The sequence below is a fragment of the Phaenicophaeus curvirostris genome, chromosome 21, assembly GCF_032191515.1.
Source record: "Phaenicophaeus curvirostris isolate KB17595 chromosome 21, BPBGC_Pcur_1.0, whole genome shotgun sequence".
Lineage (NCBI taxonomy): Eukaryota > Metazoa > Chordata > Aves > Cuculiformes > Cuculidae > Phaenicophaeus > Phaenicophaeus curvirostris.
In genome coordinates this window covers 5,958,396-5,980,732 of record NC_091412.1, presented here as the reverse complement: position 1 = coordinate 5,980,732, position 22,337 = coordinate 5,958,396, and the positions used below count along the sequence as shown (strand labels likewise).

Here is a 22,337-nt window from a genome sequence, read left to right as displayed (position 1 = left end):
TTGTACTTAAACTAATGATTTGAACCCCCGTGTGGTTGCTGTAGGCAAATGTTAACCAGCAAGACAGAGCCCAAAGAGATTTCTGGAAAAAACAAAATGTGAGCAGTGAGCCATGGCAGCTTTCTCATGCAGTGTCTGTGAAAAGAGAAATGTGACCCCAGTCCTTGCCAAAATAGCTCCATTCTTTCTAGCGGAAAGCTAATAATTTGGAGCATTTCATAGGATAAAGTTTCTTAGCTAAGATTTCCCAGGGTGCAGAGATATAATGTCTTCAGTTCTAAGACCTGCAACCTGCTCCTACATAGACTTAAAACTTTTTCTGTATATACCTGTCCAGCTTAGCAGCAGTTTGGAGAGGTGTGTGTGTGTCAGGGACAGGAGGGGAAGGTAGAACTCTGGAAGTGCTCAAATATTTGAGTCAAAGGAGCAGAAGATTTGATTTTGTTGTGTTTTGTTTCCTTCCTGTGGTCTGCTACAAGCGCTGCAGAGAACAAGCTGCTAATCTGTCTCATTCCCCAGCCAGTACTTGAAGGAATGGTAGAGACAGGAGGTTTGTGTTTTGTTTTATTGAGGCTTCAAAAATAGAATGTGTAAGACAAAAGGGAGATGGTTGGAGAGGCAAGGTGAAACTTGAAAAAATCCCTTTGGGATCAGGACACCATCATGGGCAGTAAACTGCTTCGTATTGAAAGAGGTCGGCTCCTTCAGCCAGTGCTGGGAGCTTTCAGGATAGACATGCAAGGTTCTGCCCCTTGGTCCCTCACTGTCTCTGAGGAGCTGTGGATGATCAGTACCTTGCAGGATGAGGCTTGCAATGAAGAGGAAAGGGAAGTGCAAGAATATGACGGAGACCTAGAATTAGTTGTTCCCTTCCTGACCTTGCTGAAGGAAACGTCTGGCTTTATATTTTTTGTTGTAAACTCTGCTTCTTTATTTGTGCTGCAGGTTTACACGTGCATGGGTTGTTGGTTTCTTTATTCCTGCCCCCCACCCCTCATCAAATATACTTGAGAGTTTTTTTACAGGTGTGTGAAAATGATGAGTGCAACCATAAAAATGATGGAGGATATTATCTTTAAAAGCCCTTTAGATTTTGATTTTTACAGAAAGATACATGAGATGTATTATAAGCTCTGTCCCCAAAACATGACCTGTTGTTTCCTCTCCAGGTTATGAAACTTTTGCAGTCTTTCTCCCTGTCACTTGCTGCTTTCTGGCTGCAGTCATTGTAAAACCGGCAGGGGATGTGGGGTAGTTGTTTTCTTTATGGGAGGAGAGATATAGTGGATTTGCCAAGACACTGAACAATTGTAGTTATAGGGGGAAGCACAGTATTAGTATTATCCTTGGGCTGCTCTCACCTCAGTGTAACTTTATGGGTTACAGCAGATAAGTTGGACAAGTAATTGTTTACATCCAGTGCTTTGAGAAGCCTGTGTGGCGTTAGAATCTGAGCACCTCATAAACTCCTCCCTTTCCCCAGTTCAGTGAAGTAGGGTAGCACTGTGTGCCCTCTAACAAACCAGGCACTGAGCCTTGAAGTCTCCAAGATGCGGAACCACCAAAGTACGTAAACTCCCAACTCACTGTTGAAGTCTGCAGGGGATCTGGCCTGCAGTGGATCGCTTAGGAGCATGCAAGGAGTAGGAAGGAGAGGAACAATCTGAGTTTTCTCTAACTGCCAAGAACGATTTATTCAGGGCTGATCTTTGCTTGGGTCCAGGAGACGAAAGTCTTTGATTTCTTGAGGCTCTCCAGTTTTCTTTCAGCGCCGGTGTCTCAGCCAATGTAGAATCCCTGGAAGGAATCTCAGGAGATCCTTTTTGCTGTCTTGCCAAATTAATGAATAGCTCTGCCTAGTTCATTTCTGACAGGTGCTTGTTAACTTAGTATTAAAGACCTTGGTTGAGGTCCAAGACTGTTGAGTCGGGGTTTGTGAAGCTTTAGCTGTGGAGAACCACGTTCTAAGCGATGTTGACGCTTTTCCAGATGTGACCCGGTTTGAGCTGGTTGAGGTATGGCCACATGTGAACAGATACAGGACCTGGGGACCCTGGGGGAGGAGCAAAATGAGCAAGAACAAGAGGTGTGCTGCGCTTGGACAGAAGTATTCTTCGGAGCAGAGTAAATCCATAAGCCAGTTAAATGGCACATGCACTAATTTCATGAGTGGATGGGAAACCTTCACAGGTCTGTAGGCCAGTTTGGATTAATAATTTCCTTCAGTATCCGCTTTGTGCAGGAGGAAGTAGTAGCCTTCCTGTGCTCCATATGGAAATATAGTTAAGCCTAGTGAAGCATGGCTGAGCTAAAGCAGCTAGATGGGTGCTGGAAAGACATCTGAGCTGAGAGGAGGGTGAGCTGGACATCTGATGTTGCAGCAGCAGGGTTGTGCTCAACAAACGGTAAGTTCAGTTCTTATTCTTGCAGTGCACTCTTAATCATTCTGTTGCAGTTGCATGTCCTCAAGTTAAAAAGGAAGGGGGAGGGCTTTCATTTTTAGTGTGCAGTGGGTGTGAAATCTTTGATATTTAAGCAGAGGACTGCTCCTGCAGCTGCATTAGGCTTGGATGCCTCCCTAGAATGAAATCTTTGAGGAGAATCATATTATCAGGCACAGGGCATCGCTTGATTGTGCAGTTTCATCCTCCCACTCTTAGCTGAGGAGGCCTCAAACAAGAGTTTACAGCTCTCGGTCACTGGGATTGTGAAAAAGAAGGGAGGGGAGAGAGAAGGGGTGGTATGTGGCCTCCAAGTGACCCAGAAATGATGCTGTCTGCATCATCTGACAAAGCAGAAATAACATACTGTAGTGTTTGGGCAGTGGCTATTGTGTCAGCCTCAGGCATGACTGAAGGTTCAAAGGAAAATCCATCCATCTGGGTTCCATCTCTTTCTATCCCTCTACTTCTCTGTGCTTGTATTTACTCATTTCTCTTAAGGATTTCTTTCTCCTTCCCTCCCCCAGAGCATACCTGTATGCTCATGTACATGTCTGTACATTTTTCTGCTGGCTTGTGCTGGGTCCTGTTTTGCAGGGTTTGTTTAGCAATGCATTGAGAAACTATTTCCTTTTCTTCTATAAGCAGACCCAGAAGTCTTTAAGTCAGCCCAGACGGCCAGTTTCTGTAGAAGCAGCAGGCTGTTAGTTTTTTTTCATGCAGAAGCTGCTGCAAGTAAGGCTGGTGTCAGAACTCCATGCATGGACCCTCAGCCATGTCAGCTGGCACAGCTCCCTCACTCTGGTGTGCTGCACAGGGGTACCCTAGAGCGTGGCTTTCACTCAGGGTGCTTGTTTGTTCCTATCCGTGTCATCGTTCTGATTTCTTTTGCTTTTTAGAAACTCCATCTCAGCCAAAGCTGCCATGATCTAGTGCTTATATCAGAGGACTGAAAGTCAGGTCTTTCATGACCAGTTTTTTGAACTGCTCCTTGGCTTTGTGCAAATTATTTTTAATCCTTCTTCATCTTTCTTATTTTTAATAATGTGCTACTGCATGGGGTCATGCGAGTATGTTCATGTTCCTAAGTTGGTTTTGGCATTCAGGGCAGTGGCACTGTTCTCCAAGCTGTTTTTTTCAAAGGGGGCTGTGCCTGTGGTCCAGCGTGGCAGTAATCTACATCCCTGGTGCCTTGGGTTGCACCTGTATAATCAGTGGAGAGGTGGATAGGAAACAGACCCAAGGAGGTGAGTACTCTGGGTACTGGTTTAGCAGAGCCAGAACTAGAAGCCAGGCCTCACATCTCAGACAGGAGTCCTGCTCACTCTGCCACGCTTCCCTGCTGAGTGAGTCAGCTGGGTTCAAGTAAGTGAGTGTGAACTCCACAGACTGCCGGTCAGTGTCTGACATATATGCGATCTCCTTTTCTCACATACCATCTCAAATAAACAAGTGGATCTGCTACCAGATATTATTTTGTAATATTTTATCTGCTGGCATAGCCTTACTCATATACGGCTGCTGAAGATACTTGTCAAAATGTCATCCTTTAGTGCATTCAGTCAGGTTGTTTCTGAGGGCAAAGCCATATGGGTGAGAAATTGAGTGACCTCATTTATTTAGGATACAAATAATTCTTCAAAATGTTTTTCGCATCTTTTCTTATTTTGGCTTGTGCATTTGCTCCTTTGTGGCTCTTGTGCTCTCCTTGGAAAGAGTTTTTTGAATCTCATGCTGGATTCAAGGTCGCTCTGCAGTTTGTGAGATTATAAGACTCTTCAGATGATTCCTGCATTATCTGAGTGTTCCTAATGGAAGGGCAGATGGGAACGATAGTCGTCTGTTTGGTCGAACAAAATGTTCTATGAACACGTTTGGATGAGTTTTCACAGCAAAAGAAGCATATGTCATGTTGAAAGGGTACAGACCCACTCTCCATTTTGAACCAGTCAAAACCAGGCATTGGTTTAGTTCTGTCTGTACTGGCAAGGGAACAGCCCACATTGTTGTAAGGTATCTTGCTGCCTACACACACAAGTTACTGGTCTGAACGCAGAAGGAAATGAGAATTTCTGACTTCAGTTGCTGCTTGGTGATGCTGCGATCAGACAATGATGATAATTCAGATAGCCAGGGGCATTCGAATGAGTCAGCTGCTTGACGCTGAAGTTCACAGAAGGAACAGCTCAATGTTGGTTTGGAGTTGCAAAGACAGTTGGTTTGTTGTTAGTTGAAGGGTATTGCTGACCCTGTTTAGGATGGTTGACTGAGCAGAGGGCCTCGCAGGCACACGTGAGAAGTGGCTTGCCCTGTGTCTGCAGATCCGTGGCAGAGCTGAGACTAGGAGCTGTCTTGTGATCCTCCATCCATCTGCTCCTGGATCTGCGCACAGTCTGCAGGACAGACCAGGAAAACCTCAGCACTCTTTTGGCACAATGATACTTTGGCCTTATTCTTTCTTGCCTTCTCTGGTAGGCCACTTCGTCCTGGTGTATTTCTTTGTGTCTCCTCTGGTTCCAGATACGTCCAGGCCCAAGAGCACTCTGATCACAAATGGTGTTTCCAGGGGAGGTTCTGCTCTGCACACACTTAGCATTGCTGCATTTCAGTCCTAACTGGAGAGACAAACCAGCATTTCTGCTACTTTGGTGTTTGCTAATTTCTGCCAATTCCATTTTCCCTCCTTGTTACCACAGTATCCAGGTGATACCTTATTAGCCCTGTTGTGAACATCTTTCCAAAACCCTTGGAAGAAGGTCTCTTCTTAGGGCTGTTTCAAAGATGGGAATCTGAGGCAGAGTGGATAGTGGCAACCATATCTGAGAAGTGCCAAGCAGTTGCCCTCATTTGCTGGGCTGTTTCCGAGTGAGACGCTGCACGTAGCTTGCATCAGCGAGGAAGGTGATGGTGTGTTGTGCCGTTCACCTGCACGGGGGTCTTCAGAGCTCTCGTTCAGATCACAAGTTCTTCCCAACTCTCAGCTTTCGTACCTCAAAGCCTTGCATACAGAACAGCTTGCCTGATAAAAATTAAATACTACTTCTTTCCTTTGCATGGATCAACTCAGTTGCACCTTTTCTCTTTTTAACTCATATGGCTTTGAAAAAATGTGTCCTGAAGTACCCTCACTTTGCCGCTGGTCTCTGAACGGTTGTTGAGATCTTTATCAGTTTCTCACATGGTTGCTGAGCATGACTTCAGAGACAAATTTGGCAGGTCAGATTCTGACCTTTTTATGTTCTCTTCAGTTCTCTGGTTGCTCAAGTGTTTTTTGGTGTGACTTAGGGTTTGTCTGTATAATGGTACTGGGGAAAATAGATTAGAGTCAGCTAAAGGTGTGAAGTGAATCCACTTTCACTGAATGCCTTCAGATGACTCATCTTACTTACCCTGGTGTCCCATGCAGATAAACTCTGAGTTCAGAACTTCTGTCTTCTGTTTCAGGAGGCAGAAATGCAGAAGCTCCCTCACTGTATGAGCTACTGATACAGCAGTGCAGTGTCCTGCCACGGCAGTAGCTGTTGTGTGGCGCTTCGGAGTGCGCTCCCTTGCCCTCTGGGTCCTGATCTTGGAAGAAGGTTAATAGAGGAGTTCCTTCCTGATGAATTCCTGTCTGAAGGAAGATAGATGATTTGCATTTTTCTTAGCCACATGTAAGAGCTGGGTCATACATTGATCTAATCCTTTCAAAACTTGAGCCACTGGCTTGTTAAATTGTAAGGCAGTAAGTGGTTGTAGCCTTGGAAGTACTGGTGTAAGCTCATATTTATCTTTTCAAGTGCTGCCAGACTCCTTGGAGAGTTCATCTCCTGGGACAGGAGATGTCCAGTCTGCTTTTGAACATGTGTTGGACTTGTTGATTAAATAATGACAATTGTTTAGTTTGGGAATTGCAAACCCCCTTCTTGTAGACATTGCTTGTGTTTCAAGTTGTCAAGGAGAAAGTTGTAGGCATCAGTGAGTGGAATGCTATAAGCTATATGAAAATGTGAAAACGTGGCACTTGGTTGTAAAACGTGTGACTGAATCAAACTTGGTGTCAAAATGTTGATATTCTGAAGGAATCTTGGCTGGCACTTTGGTAAAGTGGGGTCCATAACAGAGTCCTTCCGTCTGTCCCAAGTAATTTAATACACAATTTCCATTCTGTTCCTCAGTTTCACTTTTTTGTGAACTGAAAATAATTATTTTTGCTGCATTTATATGGTATTCCAAGATGGGCGGATTAAAAGCATCAGAAGAAGCTAGGAAGACTTAAGAAAAATGCAAGCTCTTCTATGCTGTGCTCCTTTCTCCCTGTTTATTTGGATCAATTGCATTGAATTCAGACTGATTGAGTTTTGGCCAGGTGCAAGAGTGGCAATAGGTTTCACGTACGTGCGTTTCAATGACTTCTGGGATAAGATGCCACTTTACTGAAAATGAATAGAACATAATTGACAAGAAGCTGGGAGACAGTGGACCCCCAAATGCACGAAACTTAATTTCTCGTGTTAGGGACCGTAACTATTAACATTCTCTGATGAATTAAGTTAGAATGTGATTTCAAATCAATTAACCAGAGGTCAGAAATATTTGGGCTCCAGTTTGAATACCGAATTCTTCCAACTCATTCTTGCAATATCTCCTTGCTTGCCAAAGACTCCTGAATTTTGCACCCCCGTGTCAGTAAACTCATTTCACAGATGCTGTTGCTTTCTTGAGCCATGTCTGCAGAGTGCAACTCAATGACGTGTGGGTATTTGTTTTTTGTTTGCAGTTGTTTAAACTCCCAGCTGTAGACTTGAGGTCAGGGATATGGGCAACCTTGTATCTCTACAGATCTGCTGTTTATTTTGTATAAACAGACTAAAAGGTATTTTTTCCTAAACATCCTGGGCCTGATTCTGTAAAGGGATATTAATTTAAAAGCTGCTCTAAGGAGGACACAGGCGTGCATCCAGGACCATACCTTGCAGCATGTGCAGCTCTTGGAAATGAGAACTGAGCGTCCCGGCCATCAGCTACACCAGCCTGAGAGAAGGAGGGCTCTGATGGAGCACACCCTGTACGCAGTGATTGCTCCAGCTGCTCCATATCCTGTCTCTGTTCTTCTTTCCCATCTCTGTGGGTTTAGGGCAGTTGGAGTATCACGGCTTCTGTTGTGGGGTTTGCCATTTGTGATGAGTAGGATGTGCCGTTTGGCAAGCAGGCAGTGAATAGCTTACTATTGGCTTTATCTCTCTGTCTAGTTTGTGGTTGGAGACCTGCATGTTGTTTGTGGGTTTTTATGTGCGTCACTGCACCCAGAAGTTTTATTATATTCTCAGAAAAGGGTTTTGCAACAGCTCAGCTATTAAAGCCAAACCATGTAGTTTAGTTAAAAGTCTGGGCAGGAAATAACAAAATGAAATGTATCCTAGGGGAGAAGAGTGGTGCACGTAGGGTGGGAAGAGAATGCAAATACGCTATTTATAGGATTAGGGCAAAACAAATTTGGTCTTGAAGAGTAAATGCAAAGGAGTTATCATGGGAAAACCAGACTTGGTGTTCAAAGATATTCAGATCTGTGCTGTCAGACTGCTTTTCCATTTTTTGAGAATTTATATTGTTGTTATATCCCAATGAAGAAGAAAAGTTTGACATTGAAATCTGTGCTGCACAGAGTACCTCCCAGCAGTATCCTTTTAGGAGTTTATGCTATGGATGAGATTTGTCAAGTGGAAATATTTGAACCCGTATTTTTTTAAGCAGAAAATAGCTGAAGACAGTGCCTGCTCCAGGGAGCTGATGCAGTGCAAGCGGGCAGAACCCCATGCAGGATGGAAGAGGAGACAGATAATTGAATTTGCGGATGGTCAGACAGCAAGAAGTTCAGTGGCAGAGCTAGGAGGGGAGTCCAGCTCCCTGGAGCCCAGGTCCATTCTTTTACTTATTAAATGTGATGCTTTTGATGTTACATTGAATTTGGTGAGGAGAATTTTGTGGGGAATGCAAGAATAGTGGCTGTACCTCAGGAATATCCTTCCTCAAAGTAGCATGCTGTCCTCATGATATTGAAAATTGTAAATAGGTAGTGTGGGGACATGTATTTTTTGTATGATTTCTTTTACTTAGTTTGTGATTTTTAGCTTATAAATAGATGCTAAGTCCATCTGACCTTCCACTGTGCTTTTTGGAACAGATTCCTGCACCTTTTCTTGCCACTGTCAGCGCTTGCGGTTCCCTGCTTTATACTGAGTCATGCGTAACTTCTAAGGCATCTGCATATAATTAGTGTTACATGCAACTAAGTGTGGAGCTCCAGCTTTAAAGAGTGTGCTGCTATATCTCATCCTTCTTCAAGGAAAATAAATCTTGCCTGATGGGAAGTCCTACACTAAAATAACAGATTACAATCAGACTGAGGAGCTGAGCTGCTACTTTTACACACAGGCCTGTCACGGCTGGCTGTACCAGTTTCAGAATCATCAAACCATCTTGTTTCTTTCCCGAGGTGTTCAGCAACCCTGAGTTATGCCCAGGAATGGGGAAGGGGTGGGGTGACCCTGGGGCAGAAGCAGTAACATACCGCAGTACCCTGGGAATTCTACATACCGCGGCTCACAAAGGCGCAGCTGACTTGTTTGCCTTTGGCTGGATTTTGTGGTTGCAGTTTGTATATCAAAGTGCACATCATCATTGAACCTCGCTTGGAATGGCCTCCAGAAAAGAGAAGGCTTGGATGATTTCTGTCTCCCTTCCCCTTTCCTTAGCAAATTTATTGCACAGCTGGGAAGCTATTTTTGATTTGTGTAAGCTGACTTCTGACATATTGGGGACTATTGAGTAGTCCTCAAACTTCCTGCAGCCTCTTCTTTTTGCCTCTTATTAAGGGATCTTCCCCCTCTTTTCTTACCAGTTCTTCATTGTTCCTATGGCCTCCATTCCCAATCTGTGGTCTTTGTTACCCTCACTTCTAGCTCTCATGGTTGCCAAGAAGTGCAGTTCTTTGAGGATAAGGGCAAATGTGCTGCCTTCACTTCTGCTGTCAGGGCTTTAACTGTCCTGTTGCTGTCTTTACCCGCAGCCAAATCCCTCTTTCTCATTCTAATCTCTTCCTCCCTAATGTCTTTTGAGGGAGGAAGCCAGGATGCAAACGTGAGACATTTGGAGGCAATAAGAATAGAACCAAGTATCTTGACTGGCATGAAACCCTAATGAGGAGAGTGTAGGCTTTTCCTTTTCAAAAAGGAGTTTTAGGACAGATAAGCAAAAATCACAGTCAAAACTTTTCACAATGAGAACAACTGGCCATTGGGATAATTGGAATGAATGGTTTCCCCAACACTGGACACTAAGATGCAGCTGGACAGGGTGCTGGGCCCTCTTGCCTAGACCATACTTTTTCAAGAAGGGTTGAACCGTTGGGTTCCGTTCCAACCTGGGATTCTGTGTTTCTATGAATATCCACAACCGTGTTGGGTTTAAACTGCAGAGCAATTACTTTAACCGTAGGAGCCAGTATTTCCAGTATTTTCCTGATACAGGAGTTATCCCTGCTGTGCACAGACTTATTTGCAGTGGCTGGGTAGGTCTGCAGAGTCGCAGTGCGTCTGATGTGGGCCAGCTGGCTGTGCTGCGTCAGGATGTGTGTGATTCAAGGCCAAGCCTGGAGGCGGGGAGAAAGTACCAGGAGAAGCAGAAAAAATTTAAACAGAGCACTTAGTAGGAAAATACTCAGAGCAGTATCTCCAAGCCCATTTCTGACCTAACTGTGAACGAGAAAGTGCATTGCCTAGGCTGCTATGGATGGGAAAATACGCATGACAGCGAGAAAGTGGAAGGTCATGACTAAGTTAACTGTGAAGGAGCAGAGTACGCATGCCCCAGGGACGTGTTCATTTAGAGATGTGTGCAACTGAAGGTGCAGCTTTTCAGAGAGTACAGCTGACAGCAAGTTTGGGAGTGCGGGTACAGGCAGCACGTACCGCAGCGGGGTTAGAAGGCGCAGTCACACTAGCATAAGGTGCTATGCAGAGGGAGCGAGCTGACATTGCTGTTGCAGAGAGCAGCCACAGGAACGCAGCGGTCGGTGGTGCCCATCGCTAGCCCCTTTGGAGCCCAGCTGGCTTTGGCTGCCTGCAGGGGCCTGCGCAGTGCTGCCCTGCTTCGCTGGGTCAGACTGGAGAAAGCAGACAAAGGATGGAAAAAGGAAGTGCTGTTATCCCCTTTTATGAAAAAAGGTACTGAAACTGAGAACAATTGAGTGGGATTTCCGAGGTAATTTCTTTTAGGTCTTGTGTTCCTAAGCCACGTTAGGAAGTGATGGCTAAAAGGTTCCTCTGGTTCTGCTGGGTGGTCAGAGTGTAAATGCAAAGCGATGGCTGAATCTTCTAGGACTTGGCATCCTTTTATTGCAACGCTTTGCATTTCTGTATTCATTGCCTGGAGAGTTTGAATCACTTTTGTTTGTACTAACCCACTTTTTGATAAGTCTCAGACTTCACGGCACTGCTGTCTGAATTGATAAGGTTGTGGGCAGAGACAAACCCGGTTGTTATACCTGATAGTTGTGAGGAGTCAGGTTGCTCATAAAACAAAACCCTCGGCTAACTTTGCAGGAAAGCACAAGCTAGAGATGCCTTCTCAACAGCTGCTCACTGTTTTCTATGTACAGAACTGGTGGTTCTACTGCTGGAATGCAGGCAGCTTCCAAGAAACATCCAGGGTAGCGTTTTGGCTGGGGGCTGCTGCTGCCCCTTGGCTTCCACTGGCTTCAGGGTAGCTGCAGTGCAGGTGGCCTGTGTGCTTCTTCCATTCAGGTGGAAATAGCTTTGTTTTCAGGGTGCAGCCACAAATATCCAGCCAGATGTGCTGAGCTCTGGCACTTAGCTGGGGTCACTTCAGTCAAATATTGCTCCAATCTGTTGCCATCCCAAAGATGGGCTTGGGGGCTTTTCTTGCTCTTGACTACTGATCTTTGGGCATGTGCCAGAACTGAGACCCACAATGGCTTGAGTCCCAAGAAATTGTGACTGTAGCTGGAAGCACGGCCTCATTGGCCATTTTTCAAGACTCGTATTAGCAGTGTAATAAGCTAGCAGAGTGTAGTTCTCCTGTGAAAGTACAGGTCCTCTCGCACAGTGCTTGTTTAGGTGTTTCTTTTTGTGTTCCGTTATTATACCCTACAGGGCCCTGCTTATTTAACAAGGTTGTGTGTAAGAGCACATGGATCAGCCTCACGATTATATATTTGCAGGACTGGGTCATGGTAAAGGTCAGAGAGAGAAGGATTTCCCCCTTTCAATGAAACAAGTGACTCGCATATGCTGCCAAGGAAGAATTTGGGTTTGTTCTAGGATGGTTATTAGTAAGAAGTAGCTGTCCCAAACTGAAGAGCAGGCCAAAAGCATTGTGCTCCATATGGGGGTTGTTCAATTGAGATCAAATGCAATATCCATTTTCCCTGTAATATCTGATGTATCCTTTATCTTGGGAAGGAGATGTTCTAATTCTCTTCCCTGTGTAGAACTTTGGGATTGTGCATCATTCAGATACATAGACCAGCAGAAAACTAAGAGGAGAGATATTATAGTGGTCAAAGAATATATGTTTGTTTTTTTGTTTTCATTTGTAGTCTGGTCTTGTCCCAAATGCTAAAATTTGTTGACTAAGTACATGTTCTTGTTTATAAATCACGGATCAGCTAACTTGCTTTGAGGCATTGTTTTGTTAGGAAGGTTTTGAAGCTTAACTCTGCCTCATGGGAACGTGTGACATAGTGAGAAATCTTTTGAGAGTATTTTCTTTTCGATAAGCAAACATAAGGCACAAATAATATCCCTCCTTGTTGTTCTGTTTTTCTGTGCCTGAAGTGCAGATTTCTGTGTAGTGCATTGGGCTTGAGATGGTCAGGTGAAAAAAGCTTTGGAATTAAACTTTAGAGATGGAGACATACAATGATCCTCTAGTCCAAATGTCGGAATTTTGTTCCCTTAAGATCATGGTTTTTAATGTTGATTTTGTGACAGAAATGCCCTCAGAGTCTTTGGGTGCTTTGGCTCATCCTGCCTCACTGATCTTCTAGCCCAAACGAAGGCCAGATGTATGAGAAGATACCAAACATAGAGGAGCAATGGAGGTTAAACGAGCAGTGCCCACAGCATACAGAATGAGGTTGCGTGTACACGTGCAGTGCCTTTAAACTGAATGTAATTAATTGTTTCGAGTGGTTTGGACACATTTTCATATTTTGACATGACACCCACCTTACCGTTGCACAGAACTCTTTCTCATACAGGTTTAGAGAAGAGTCTTGCAGGGATGGGCCCTGCCAGGTCCTGTCTTTTGCTTAAATTGAAGAGTTAAGATGTTTGGTGTGAGGGAAACACTTCCCTGTATGAATTTTGTGGGGTGCTTTTAGGAGTACATGATTTTGATATGATGAAAGAGCCCCACACACAAACCAGCATCCCCTTTGGCTGGATACTGTACAAACATTGCCCAGGAAGATGACAGCATATTGCAAGGAACTAAATTGTTTTACTTTCTGGATCCCTCCAGGTGAAACTGATTGACTACATCCACAGACAACGGCAGTGCAAGCTGAGCGTGCCCCTCAACGACCGGACAGCAGAGCTCAACAGCTACCCGAGATTCAATGACTGGTTAGACATTGTCAATGTGAGGAAAGAAGTTGTACAGGTAAGGGGAAGACAAGCCTCAGCACAGAACCTTCCAAGACGTTCCCAGCTGTCTACTGGGTTTAAATTAGGTTCCTGAACTGACTTTCAGGCAAGGCAGGACTGTGTGGGTACACAGAGGGGAAGGGGTGCTTCCTCTCTCCCAGAAGCAGCGATCACCCGACAGGAGTGCTGAAACACTTCACTTCCTTTGTCCTTTCCCTTCTCATAAAGCATTTGAAGCAACACCTTGTGCCTATTGCTATGAGACAAAGGTTCTGCAGTTCCAGAACCTCCTCTCCTTCTGCCTGCTAGGTGATGATGCCATCACTTAATCACTTACTGATGTTTAGATAATAATAATAATAATGTGCCATGCTATATTCTGTCTCCAGTACTACACAAACAAAGGACCAAGAGTTAGTTTTGTGCACCAACATATCCAACAAATAGACACGAATGCTGAGTTGTTACAGCCTGGCGTTTTCTTATTTCTAAAAGCATACATGCCACAATTATAAATTAGTGAAGATACAAAACTAGCCAATACCACTGTGTTCCTCTAAACTTAGACTAGCAAAAGGGGTCAGCGCTTACAAGTTTGTCCCAGACTGATGGTTTTGAAACTGCGTAGCCTCTCACAGCACTCAGACCGCAAAATCAAGTGGACCACAAGCCAGGAATAGGCAGGTGGATTTTTATCTGGATTTTGACTAGGTGGGAGTCGTTACTCAGAAATAAGAGAGGTTTTCTTCATTTTATACACATATATGTGCTCCCATGAGTAAAGTCTCTGGTTCAAACTGATACCAAAGAGCATTGCATCAGTGTGAAGGAATGGAATGAATAACTCTCCTGTGCTGGTCTGTGTGATGACCAGCATCAGCTGTTGGTGCTCACAAACCATGGCTCCTTCTGATCTTTACAGTTTCAATTCTTCACATGCACGTCACTAGAAGCCTTTTCCATACGCAGAATAATCTGACACTTCTGCTGGAATCAGAAATGACCAGATAAGCCAAGACCCCAGCCTCCCGTCTTCATTGCTTTTTTTTGGGAAGAGAAGCCTGAAATCCCAGTTTAGGTAGTTAGTGGGAACTCCAGGACTGCAGGGCACTGACATCAAATTGTTCCCTTGGGTCTGGACTGTGCATGGCTTCCCCACATTGTTCTGTACTAGAGACAGTTCAGTGTAAATTTAATGGCAGTATAAGTAGAGCTCAGTCCACTGATGGCCAAACAAAGCAGAAAAGGCTTTTTCCATTCTTTTTCCCATTTCTGGCTCTCCAGGCCAGATCAGAGTGTTCTCATTCAGTTTCCTTTGATCCTTACACAACCAAAAATTTTCTTTGACTTCAGGAGGAATCTGCCTGAATGAAAAATTCAGCATATTTTCACGAACATTATTCCAGCTTGTCCTGATGTAACTGAGCAGACTGATGAAATAAGATGACTTCAGGACAGAGTCGTTCCATTTATTTTGAATGTACTCCTGGATTTGCCTTTCAGCCCAGCTAGATTTTGGGTATCACAGATAAAGGTGCAGCAGTAACAATGAGAACAGAAAAGCAGCCTGTTGCTGTGGCCAAACTGCCAGGCTTACAACTATTTTGGTTTCTAAGGTTACTGGAATTGCTTGAGCCTAAAAGAATGTCCTTGTAGCTCTTTTTTAAATCCTTTGTGATGCTTGGAGAACTGGGGGAAGGGGAGGTGGAGAGGAGGAGTGGAGAAACAGGGAGGAAGGTGGACAGTTGAAATCTACTCCATCCTGCTAATTCAGGGAGCAAAAAATGTTGAGGCTGCCCTTCCATTTGTGTAGTCATTGAAAAGGGCAAACGAATTTGGTTTTGGTCTAAGGCAGGAAAAGAACATTATCCAGTTGTTTGGTGTTTTTATTCGTGCTCTCTTGCTATCCTCTCCCACATGATGACCAGGGTGATGAACCACGCTCCTTCTGTTCTCTGGGACAGAAATATAAGAGGTGTACAGAGCATTTAAATTCTTCTGTAATTCCAAGTGGATGGTTAGTTTGTTTCAAAAGTTCTGCATCCATTCCCTGCAGCTGCAGGCAGCTTCCATAGCATTTGTATCTGTGAGCTGGACAGGAGAACTGCAACACCCATCAGGTCATTAAAATGATTTTTGAGTAGGCATGCTGGAACAGGCTGTCATCTGGTGGAAAATGGAAATAGCTGGGCTAATAAACCAATCACTGGGTTCTTGCAGTCTTTTTTTTTTTTTTTGGTCCTTTATTTCACTGCTTAGAAAATAGCAGTGCAGCCACTGTTGGTGTTTGTGACCTGGACATCAGCAGACAGTGCAGGGGAGATGTTTGTGGTGAGTTATCTTTAAGGTGTTATGGGATCAAGCCTGCTGTTGCTTAGATTTCGTGCAGCCCATAAACTGCATTTCAGTCTAGTGCTTTCAAAATGGAAATCACTGATGGAAGGAGCTTTAATAGGTTAGTTATTAAGAAATATATAATGTTTTCCCTTAGCTTTATGCGCACTGCCTGTGACGTGATTGGGGGGAGAAGGTCATGAAGGCCTTTAAAGAGATGGCTGAGTAGGCCAGTGGAAACAGGCACATTTGAGTCCCATGCCTAGTTCTGCGGCTGTTGTGCAAGTTATTCTTGGGACTGACTTCCCATCCCTGGGATACTCTTAGCTGATCTGTAGAACTGAATCCACAGACTCAGAGAATGGTCGGGGTTGGAAGGGCCTTCTGAAGCTGACACAGTCCACCCGCCGTGCTAAAGCAAGGTCACCTTGAGCAGGAGCCATCCAGGCAGGTTTGAATATCTCTGGAGAAGGAGATTCCACACCCTCCCTGGGCAGCCTGCTCCAGTGCTCCTGTCACCCTCACTGGAAAGAAGTTTGTCATCATGTCCAGGTGGAACTTCCCGTGCACTGGTTTGTGCTCCTTTGCCCCCTGTCCTGTCACTGGGCACCACTGAACAGGGTCTTGCTCCATCCTCTTGATCCTGCCCTTTAGATATTGATCAGCAGTGGTGAAATCCCCTCTTGCTCTTCTCTTCTCCAGGCTGAACAGACCCAGATCTCTCAGCCTTTCCTTGTGGGAGAGATACTCCATGTGCTTAGAGAAGACACCCAGGATAAACTTGTCCCATCCCCTTTTCGGGTAGTTTCCTGGGTCCTTCTTCTTGCCCTTTTTGAAAATCAGCGTGACGTTGGCTTTGCTCCAGTCCTCTGGCAAATGACGATGCTGATTTTCTCTCTTAAATGCTCCCCAAAAGCACTATGGAGAGAAAGAAAACCCTGCAAATGTTGTAACAGTACATTCCTGTTAGGCACGTAGCCCTCTGCCTTGAGACTTCTAGGCTCTGAAGCTGTTTGGAGGAGTTGCCAGGTGCCTGTAGAGTCTTGGGGAAAAGCTGCAGCAGAGCCCTTCCCTGGCTGCCTCCAAGACCTAAACAGACACAGCAGGTACAGCACGGGAGGTGCAGCTGAAGGGCTCTCCTGGGCCTCTGCTTCTCAGGGAAAAACCGGGAGAAAGGCCCAAGTGGATGGTGTTTTTGCTTTTTTAAATGGTTCTGATTCCCTTTGCATTTCTAGTGTTGCTGGAGGGAGAATTTAAAGATTGTGCTAATCTGACATAACACCTTTGAAAAACAGCCTAATTGCAAGCAGTTTTTAGCTCAGTGGTTAGAGAAACAATGCTCTTTTTCTCTCTCTCTCTTCCCCTCCTCTCTCTCCCCCCAAGTCCTCTCCCAAATAAAGCTGCCTTGCAGGGAAGCACAGAAGCTCCCAGGCTCTCCTGTCAGAAATAGAGCCCTGGCTCTAATTTAGAATATCTGCTGACTCCTCTAGTCCAGAGTGAAGACTATTTTTGCTCAGTGACTTGCTTTAGACCTTGTGAAGCCTGAAAGCTCTTGCTGTTATAATTGCTGTCCTGTTGTCGGGCTCCTTTCTTTCTTTGTAAACCTATATTTAAAACAAGAATAATGACTGCTTGTAAAATCCTTTAGTTCTGGAAGAGATTATAGTAATAACAATGCACTGTTTATGGCGTTGGGCAACAGCTAAAACTCCTGTGAATGTGGATAACAGTCAGCCCGTCATGCTGCGCAGAGTGAAAGGGCTGCTCTGCGTGGACCTAGCAGACTTGGAGGTAGGTGGTGAATAAATGCTTCAAGTTCGTGATCCTATTTGCTCTCTGTGAATACATAATTCTGAGGGGTAAGGAAACTCTGAACCCCCACCCCAACTTGTGCTATTTCTGTTTCTTTGTTATTGTTCCTCTAATCAGTTGCCAGACAGATTTTTATCATGGAGAATGGTGGCTAATGTGGTGGAGGCTCTGCTCTGGAGCTGGGCTAGTATTGTTCTGCAACTTTCTTTTTAAGTATTTTTCTAGGAAATGCTGGAGTCCTGGTTTTGGCTGTGAGTCCTGGAGATTGATTGGCACTGTGTACATACTGTAAATGATGCATAAATGGTTAAATAAGTTGGATTGAACTAGGAAAAAGGATACTTGAACTGAGAACTAGGAAAAAGGATACTTGAACTGAGAACTAGGAAAGGCAGGACAAGGAACCATACAAACAGAAGAAGTGTTTAAGCTACATTGTGGTTTCCCCTGGGTAAAAGTTGCTCTGATAACGGACCTAGAAACATATACTGATCTGAATTGTCTTCCTCCCCTTTAGAGCTGGCGTCAGGAGTTGAGCAGGGAGTGAGAGGGAAGGAAAACGTGAACAGAGCACTGCCCCTACTCTCAGGCTGATGGAAAATGTCTCTTGCTGTTTGCTGGGTTCTGGGCTTGGGACATGTCTACCAAAAAAATGAGACTAAAAAAAAATCTCTTTTGGTTTGTTTTCTTAAGCACTGAAAAATTCCTCTCTGCCTTTACCATTGTTCTTCCCAGAAATGTAACTATTACATTTGTTCCCATGTGTAACTTGTCGCAGTCTTAAAAAGTAACTTAAGAACACAGTCATCTCCTTATCTTCTGAAATGTGTCTGAACCAGCCCTGCTTGCCACGCAGCAGGGGTTCCAGTCAATCAAGTCTGGAAAGCTGTTTTTAGAGTAGATAACTGTCACACACAGGGCAAATCCTGCTCTGGTGACTGCTGCTCATGAGCAGAACTTTGCCACCATGGAGACTATGTGGGAGCAGATGAAACAGCACTGTGGTTGGGTCTGGTTTACAGCTGTTCTGCTGGGGAAATGTATATTGACTCCTCCTAATTTATGTATTTTTTCATAATACCTCCTGTTTGCTTGTTTTAACTTGTCTTGTTCCCTGTTTAGCGCTTACGCCAAACACCTACTTTCTTGTAAGCTGAGAGTAGTTCCTGAGCAAGGCGGGGCAGCGCTCGGCAGACCAGGGAGAGCAGAGCAAGGAAAGGCTTGTGCCTTGAGTAGGAGTTGTCTGTTAGGAGTCTAGTGCTGCCCCTGTGAAAATCTGTAGAGGATGGTGCAGTGGCACAGGGCTGGTCCTGTGAGGCCATGGCAGACGGTTAAACTTGCCTGGACTGTGATGGAGCCTGTAGCAGATCACGCCAATCGGCTGTTGGAGGACCAGCGTGGGGTGTATGTGTGTGCATCCTTACCTGGGTTGGGGGAATAAAAGGGGCAGATCTGGCTAAGTCTATCAGGTCCCCACAGCTGTATCCTCTCATCTTTTTCTGTCAGCGTATCTATGTGAGCAGACAGGACTCGGGCTGTTTGCAGGGAATTTCCATGGGTCTGGCAGCAGAAGCTCTGCCTGGACTGCTAGATAGCAGAGATCCTGAATGTGCTAATTGTAAGCATGCAAATTAACTCTGTCGTGCAGGCTTCCTGGGCTTAAAACTCCATCCCCACCTTCCAGCTGATAGGCCCCTCCCCAGAATAAACAGCTCTTGGAAAATATTCTCTACTACTGCCAGGTGCCCCTTGCAGCGTGTTTGCTGTGAGTGGTTCATGGCAGGAGGTCAGCACGAGGCTCACGTGCCCCTCAGGATCCACAGTCAAACACTGCAACTGCTACATCTGTCTTCCCACTGGAAAGTAGTGAGCGACAGCAGCTATCCTGTCCACAGAGAGACTCTGCATGGGATTGCTCCGAGTCTGCCAGCCCCTCTCTGCCCTGCCTGTTGTGTGAGAGGTGAAACAGTGCAGAGGGAGGTGGATTGTGAAGCCATCAGCCTGTGTATACTCACTGCTTAATGTAAGCTAGAAATTTCTTGTGAGAGGCTTTCCAGAATGCTTATAGAACATCCAGAAATTTAATGATACAATAACCTTTCGGTACCTTCCGCCAGAAAACCAGAGCAAAATAACAACTAGCAGGCACAAGATGTTCTTAAGAGCATCCTTCCATGCTTTGCTTAGAGCTATCAGTGGGAATTTAAGCACCTTATGTAATGGGCTTTCTCTTCTAGCATCTGCTGCTTTACAGGAGGACGACTGGTGAGGGAATGTATTGATTTAAGAGGAGGCATTTGGGGCCTTGACAACTGTCCGGCTTTATGGGAAGAGCCGTGCCTGCTGGGTCGAGGAGCAGGTCATGCTGATTTTGCAGAGTGCTCGCAGCAGCATTAGCTCCATAGGCTTATCTGCAGGGAGGAATCTTTACCAAAAATAACCCATCCACTGTGTTAGATACCAGCAGTTTTGCCATGTTTCGGGGATTTAAGTTGGACACTAGACAAGATTAAAGACCTTACACTATTGTGAACTCCTCACCCTGACTAATTGAGACTAACCTTTGGATGGCTTCTTGAAGACACTGTGGTTTACTTTTCTTTTTTAAACGTGCGTACCAGGAAGTGCACAGTCTGTATGTCTGATAAGCAGGAGGGCTTTGTAGAAAAGTCCTCTTAACCTGCTCTAGAGAGAAATAATTTCCTGGTCTGGGCTTATTAGCATCACATCTGCTGAACAATGTGTGGTGAGTAAGGCTTCAGATTTTGCTGGTGGTTTTGAGGTGCTGACAGATTGAAAGTAGGTTCTGTCTCCTGCTCGTTTCTTCTTTTCATTTTAAATCTGACCTTATTATTAGAGTAGTATCTGACTATCTTGCAGCTTTCCCTGTCATTCTGTAGCTAAGACACAGTGTGCCCGGGGAGAGGGTACTTAGCTTGGCCCCAGTTTGAGCCTTTCAGCTGCGCGTTTTTAAAGCTGCAGTGCCCATGAAGAAGCGGGTCGAGAGAGGGCTGTTTGGACCCACCCTTCTCACCCTCAGTGCTGAACATTGGGAATAACCCAATGCGAGGGCTCAGAACTGCATTTGCACTGAGGGGCTTGGAGCCCACTGTGTGCTCCTGTGAGATGGTCACTGTCAGGGTGCTTCACAGGGGACGTTTGTCCCCCAGCTCAACAGCTGAGCCAGAGCATCAGCAACAACCAAACCTGTTTTAAGAACCATCTTGAACTAGTGACCCTCATCATTATCACGTTGGCTGGGGCACTAACATCGAGCTAAATCATATCAGGCCAGTCTTACAAGGGTCAGGTTGACCAGTTTTATATTAAGCCACCACATATGTGCAGCACATGAGTGGGTGTTTAAAGAAAGCCTCTTACTTCCCCTCCCTCCCCCCCTTTTAAGGCTTATTTCTTTTGTCGCGTGTCATGGGGGCTGGCAGCAGGTTCAGAAAGTCTGAACTCTCCCAGCGCAAGGTCACTGGGATTGTTTAAATATAATCTCCTTTTCTGTACTTATACTTTCCTACAACTTGCTATTCTTTCTAAAATTAAACTATGGAGTAAAAGAATAGATGGGAGTTTAGAGGCAGGCCCGGGAAGGGGGCGAGCGAGCAGCAGGCTGGACCCTCTGTCAGGTTGCGTGTCTGTGTGAGATCGTGCTAGGGACGCAGAGTGAAGTTCAGAGCGAAGAGCTGGGGCTGCCCTTTGCTGCTCGGTTGTGTCTTGAGTGAAGCAGCGTGGCTTTTCATGGCTGGCCACACATTGGGTTGTAGAGCACAGACCTGCTTAGGGAAGTGAAACCCGTCAGCGAGTGGTGAGCCCTCCACGTGACTGTGTCCTGCAGGTGAACGAGGTGAAAGAAGAAATGACCAAACACTTCTAAAAAGTTGGGAAAGTTTTGCTATTTTTAAAAATTTGTTTTCAAGTTTGTCTGCCACCAGGAAGGCTTGAAAATGAAAAGTGAAAGCCAGGCATTCCTGGTTGCAGGGCTTTTATCTTTAAAAAAAGAAAAGCACTGAACACCATCAGATGTACAGGTAGTCCTGGAGTTTAACCATCCAGCTGGCATGATGGCAGCTACATTCTCTGTGCCAGTAAATGGTTGCTTGTGCTTCTCTTTGGGAATGAGAGAAGGACTTGTGAGGCTCTGAACACTGCTGTGCAGGACCCAGCCCCACTTTGTAATATTGCAGCACCCCATCCCTGCCATCCTTGGGCACCTGTACTGGTTGTGAGCTCAACAATTCTGTGCCTGGGGAGCAGTGAGCGTGTGTGCTGCTACCACCAGGAGCTGAGCCCAGATGCCGTTCTGCATACCTCTTAGAGTAGGAAATGGGAATTCCCCAGTTAAGCCCTGTCTACACTAGCATAACCGGGAGAGCTAATTTGGGGTAAGTTAAAATAGTCAATTCTGCCTTATTGATACAAACTGAAGCACATGCTCAGTGTATATACTGATATTTTTCCACATGCAAATGCCCAGTAGCCTATTTCTTACACCACTAAGCACTGACTGTACAGGTAGAGAGCTTTTCAGAAAGGTGTGGTGTCGTCTCCCTGGGGTAGCTGCTGTACTTCGCCCTCCTTATGCAAGGAGAACAGACAGAAGAGAACTAACCTCATCCTTTGACAGGATGAGAGGGAATGGCCTCAAGCTCCACCAGGGGAGGTTCAGGCTTGACGTCACGAAAAAATTTTTCACAGAAAGGGTCATTGGGCACTAGAACAGGCTGCCCGGAGAGGTGGTTGGGTCACCTTCCCTGGAGGTCTTTAAAAGATGAGTGGATGAGGTGCTGAGGGACATGGTTTAGTGATTGATGGGAATGGTTGGACTCGATGATCCAGTGGGTCCTTTCCAACCTAGTGATTCTGTGATCCTGGCTCCTTGAGTGGGCACAGGCTTGCAGACCAGACTGATTGCCTCCTTTTCTCTTAGCCTCTGTGTTTTGAGGATTTAAAAATTATTTTATTGGGATTTGCTGAGAACGGGGCAGGGAGAACCTTTTTCAGTACCTGATGCCACACTTGTTTTTATGAAGCCTTGTGGCTTACTTGTGTTTCTGCCAGCCTGAATGTTGTTTGCTGCCAGGTCTCCACA

At 45.3% G+C, this 22,337-nt stretch overlaps 1 protein-coding gene across 2 annotated transcripts in view; it reads left to right on the top strand.

Annotated features, from left to right (window-relative positions):
• The window catches only part of KSR1 (kinase suppressor of ras 1), a 139,316-nt gene that overhangs the window by 91,101 nt on the left and 25,878 nt on the right, over window positions 1–22,337 (top strand). The window contains exon 2 of one of the 2 annotated variants that reach the window (XM_069873771.1): window positions 12,966–13,106. The exons of the other annotated variant lie outside the window; for it this stretch is intronic. Coding sequence (XP_069729872.1) covers window positions 12,966–13,106 — 141 coding nt within the window. The remainder of the gene's footprint in view (window positions 1–12,965; window positions 13,107–22,337) is intronic. 2 annotated transcript variants of the gene reach the window in all.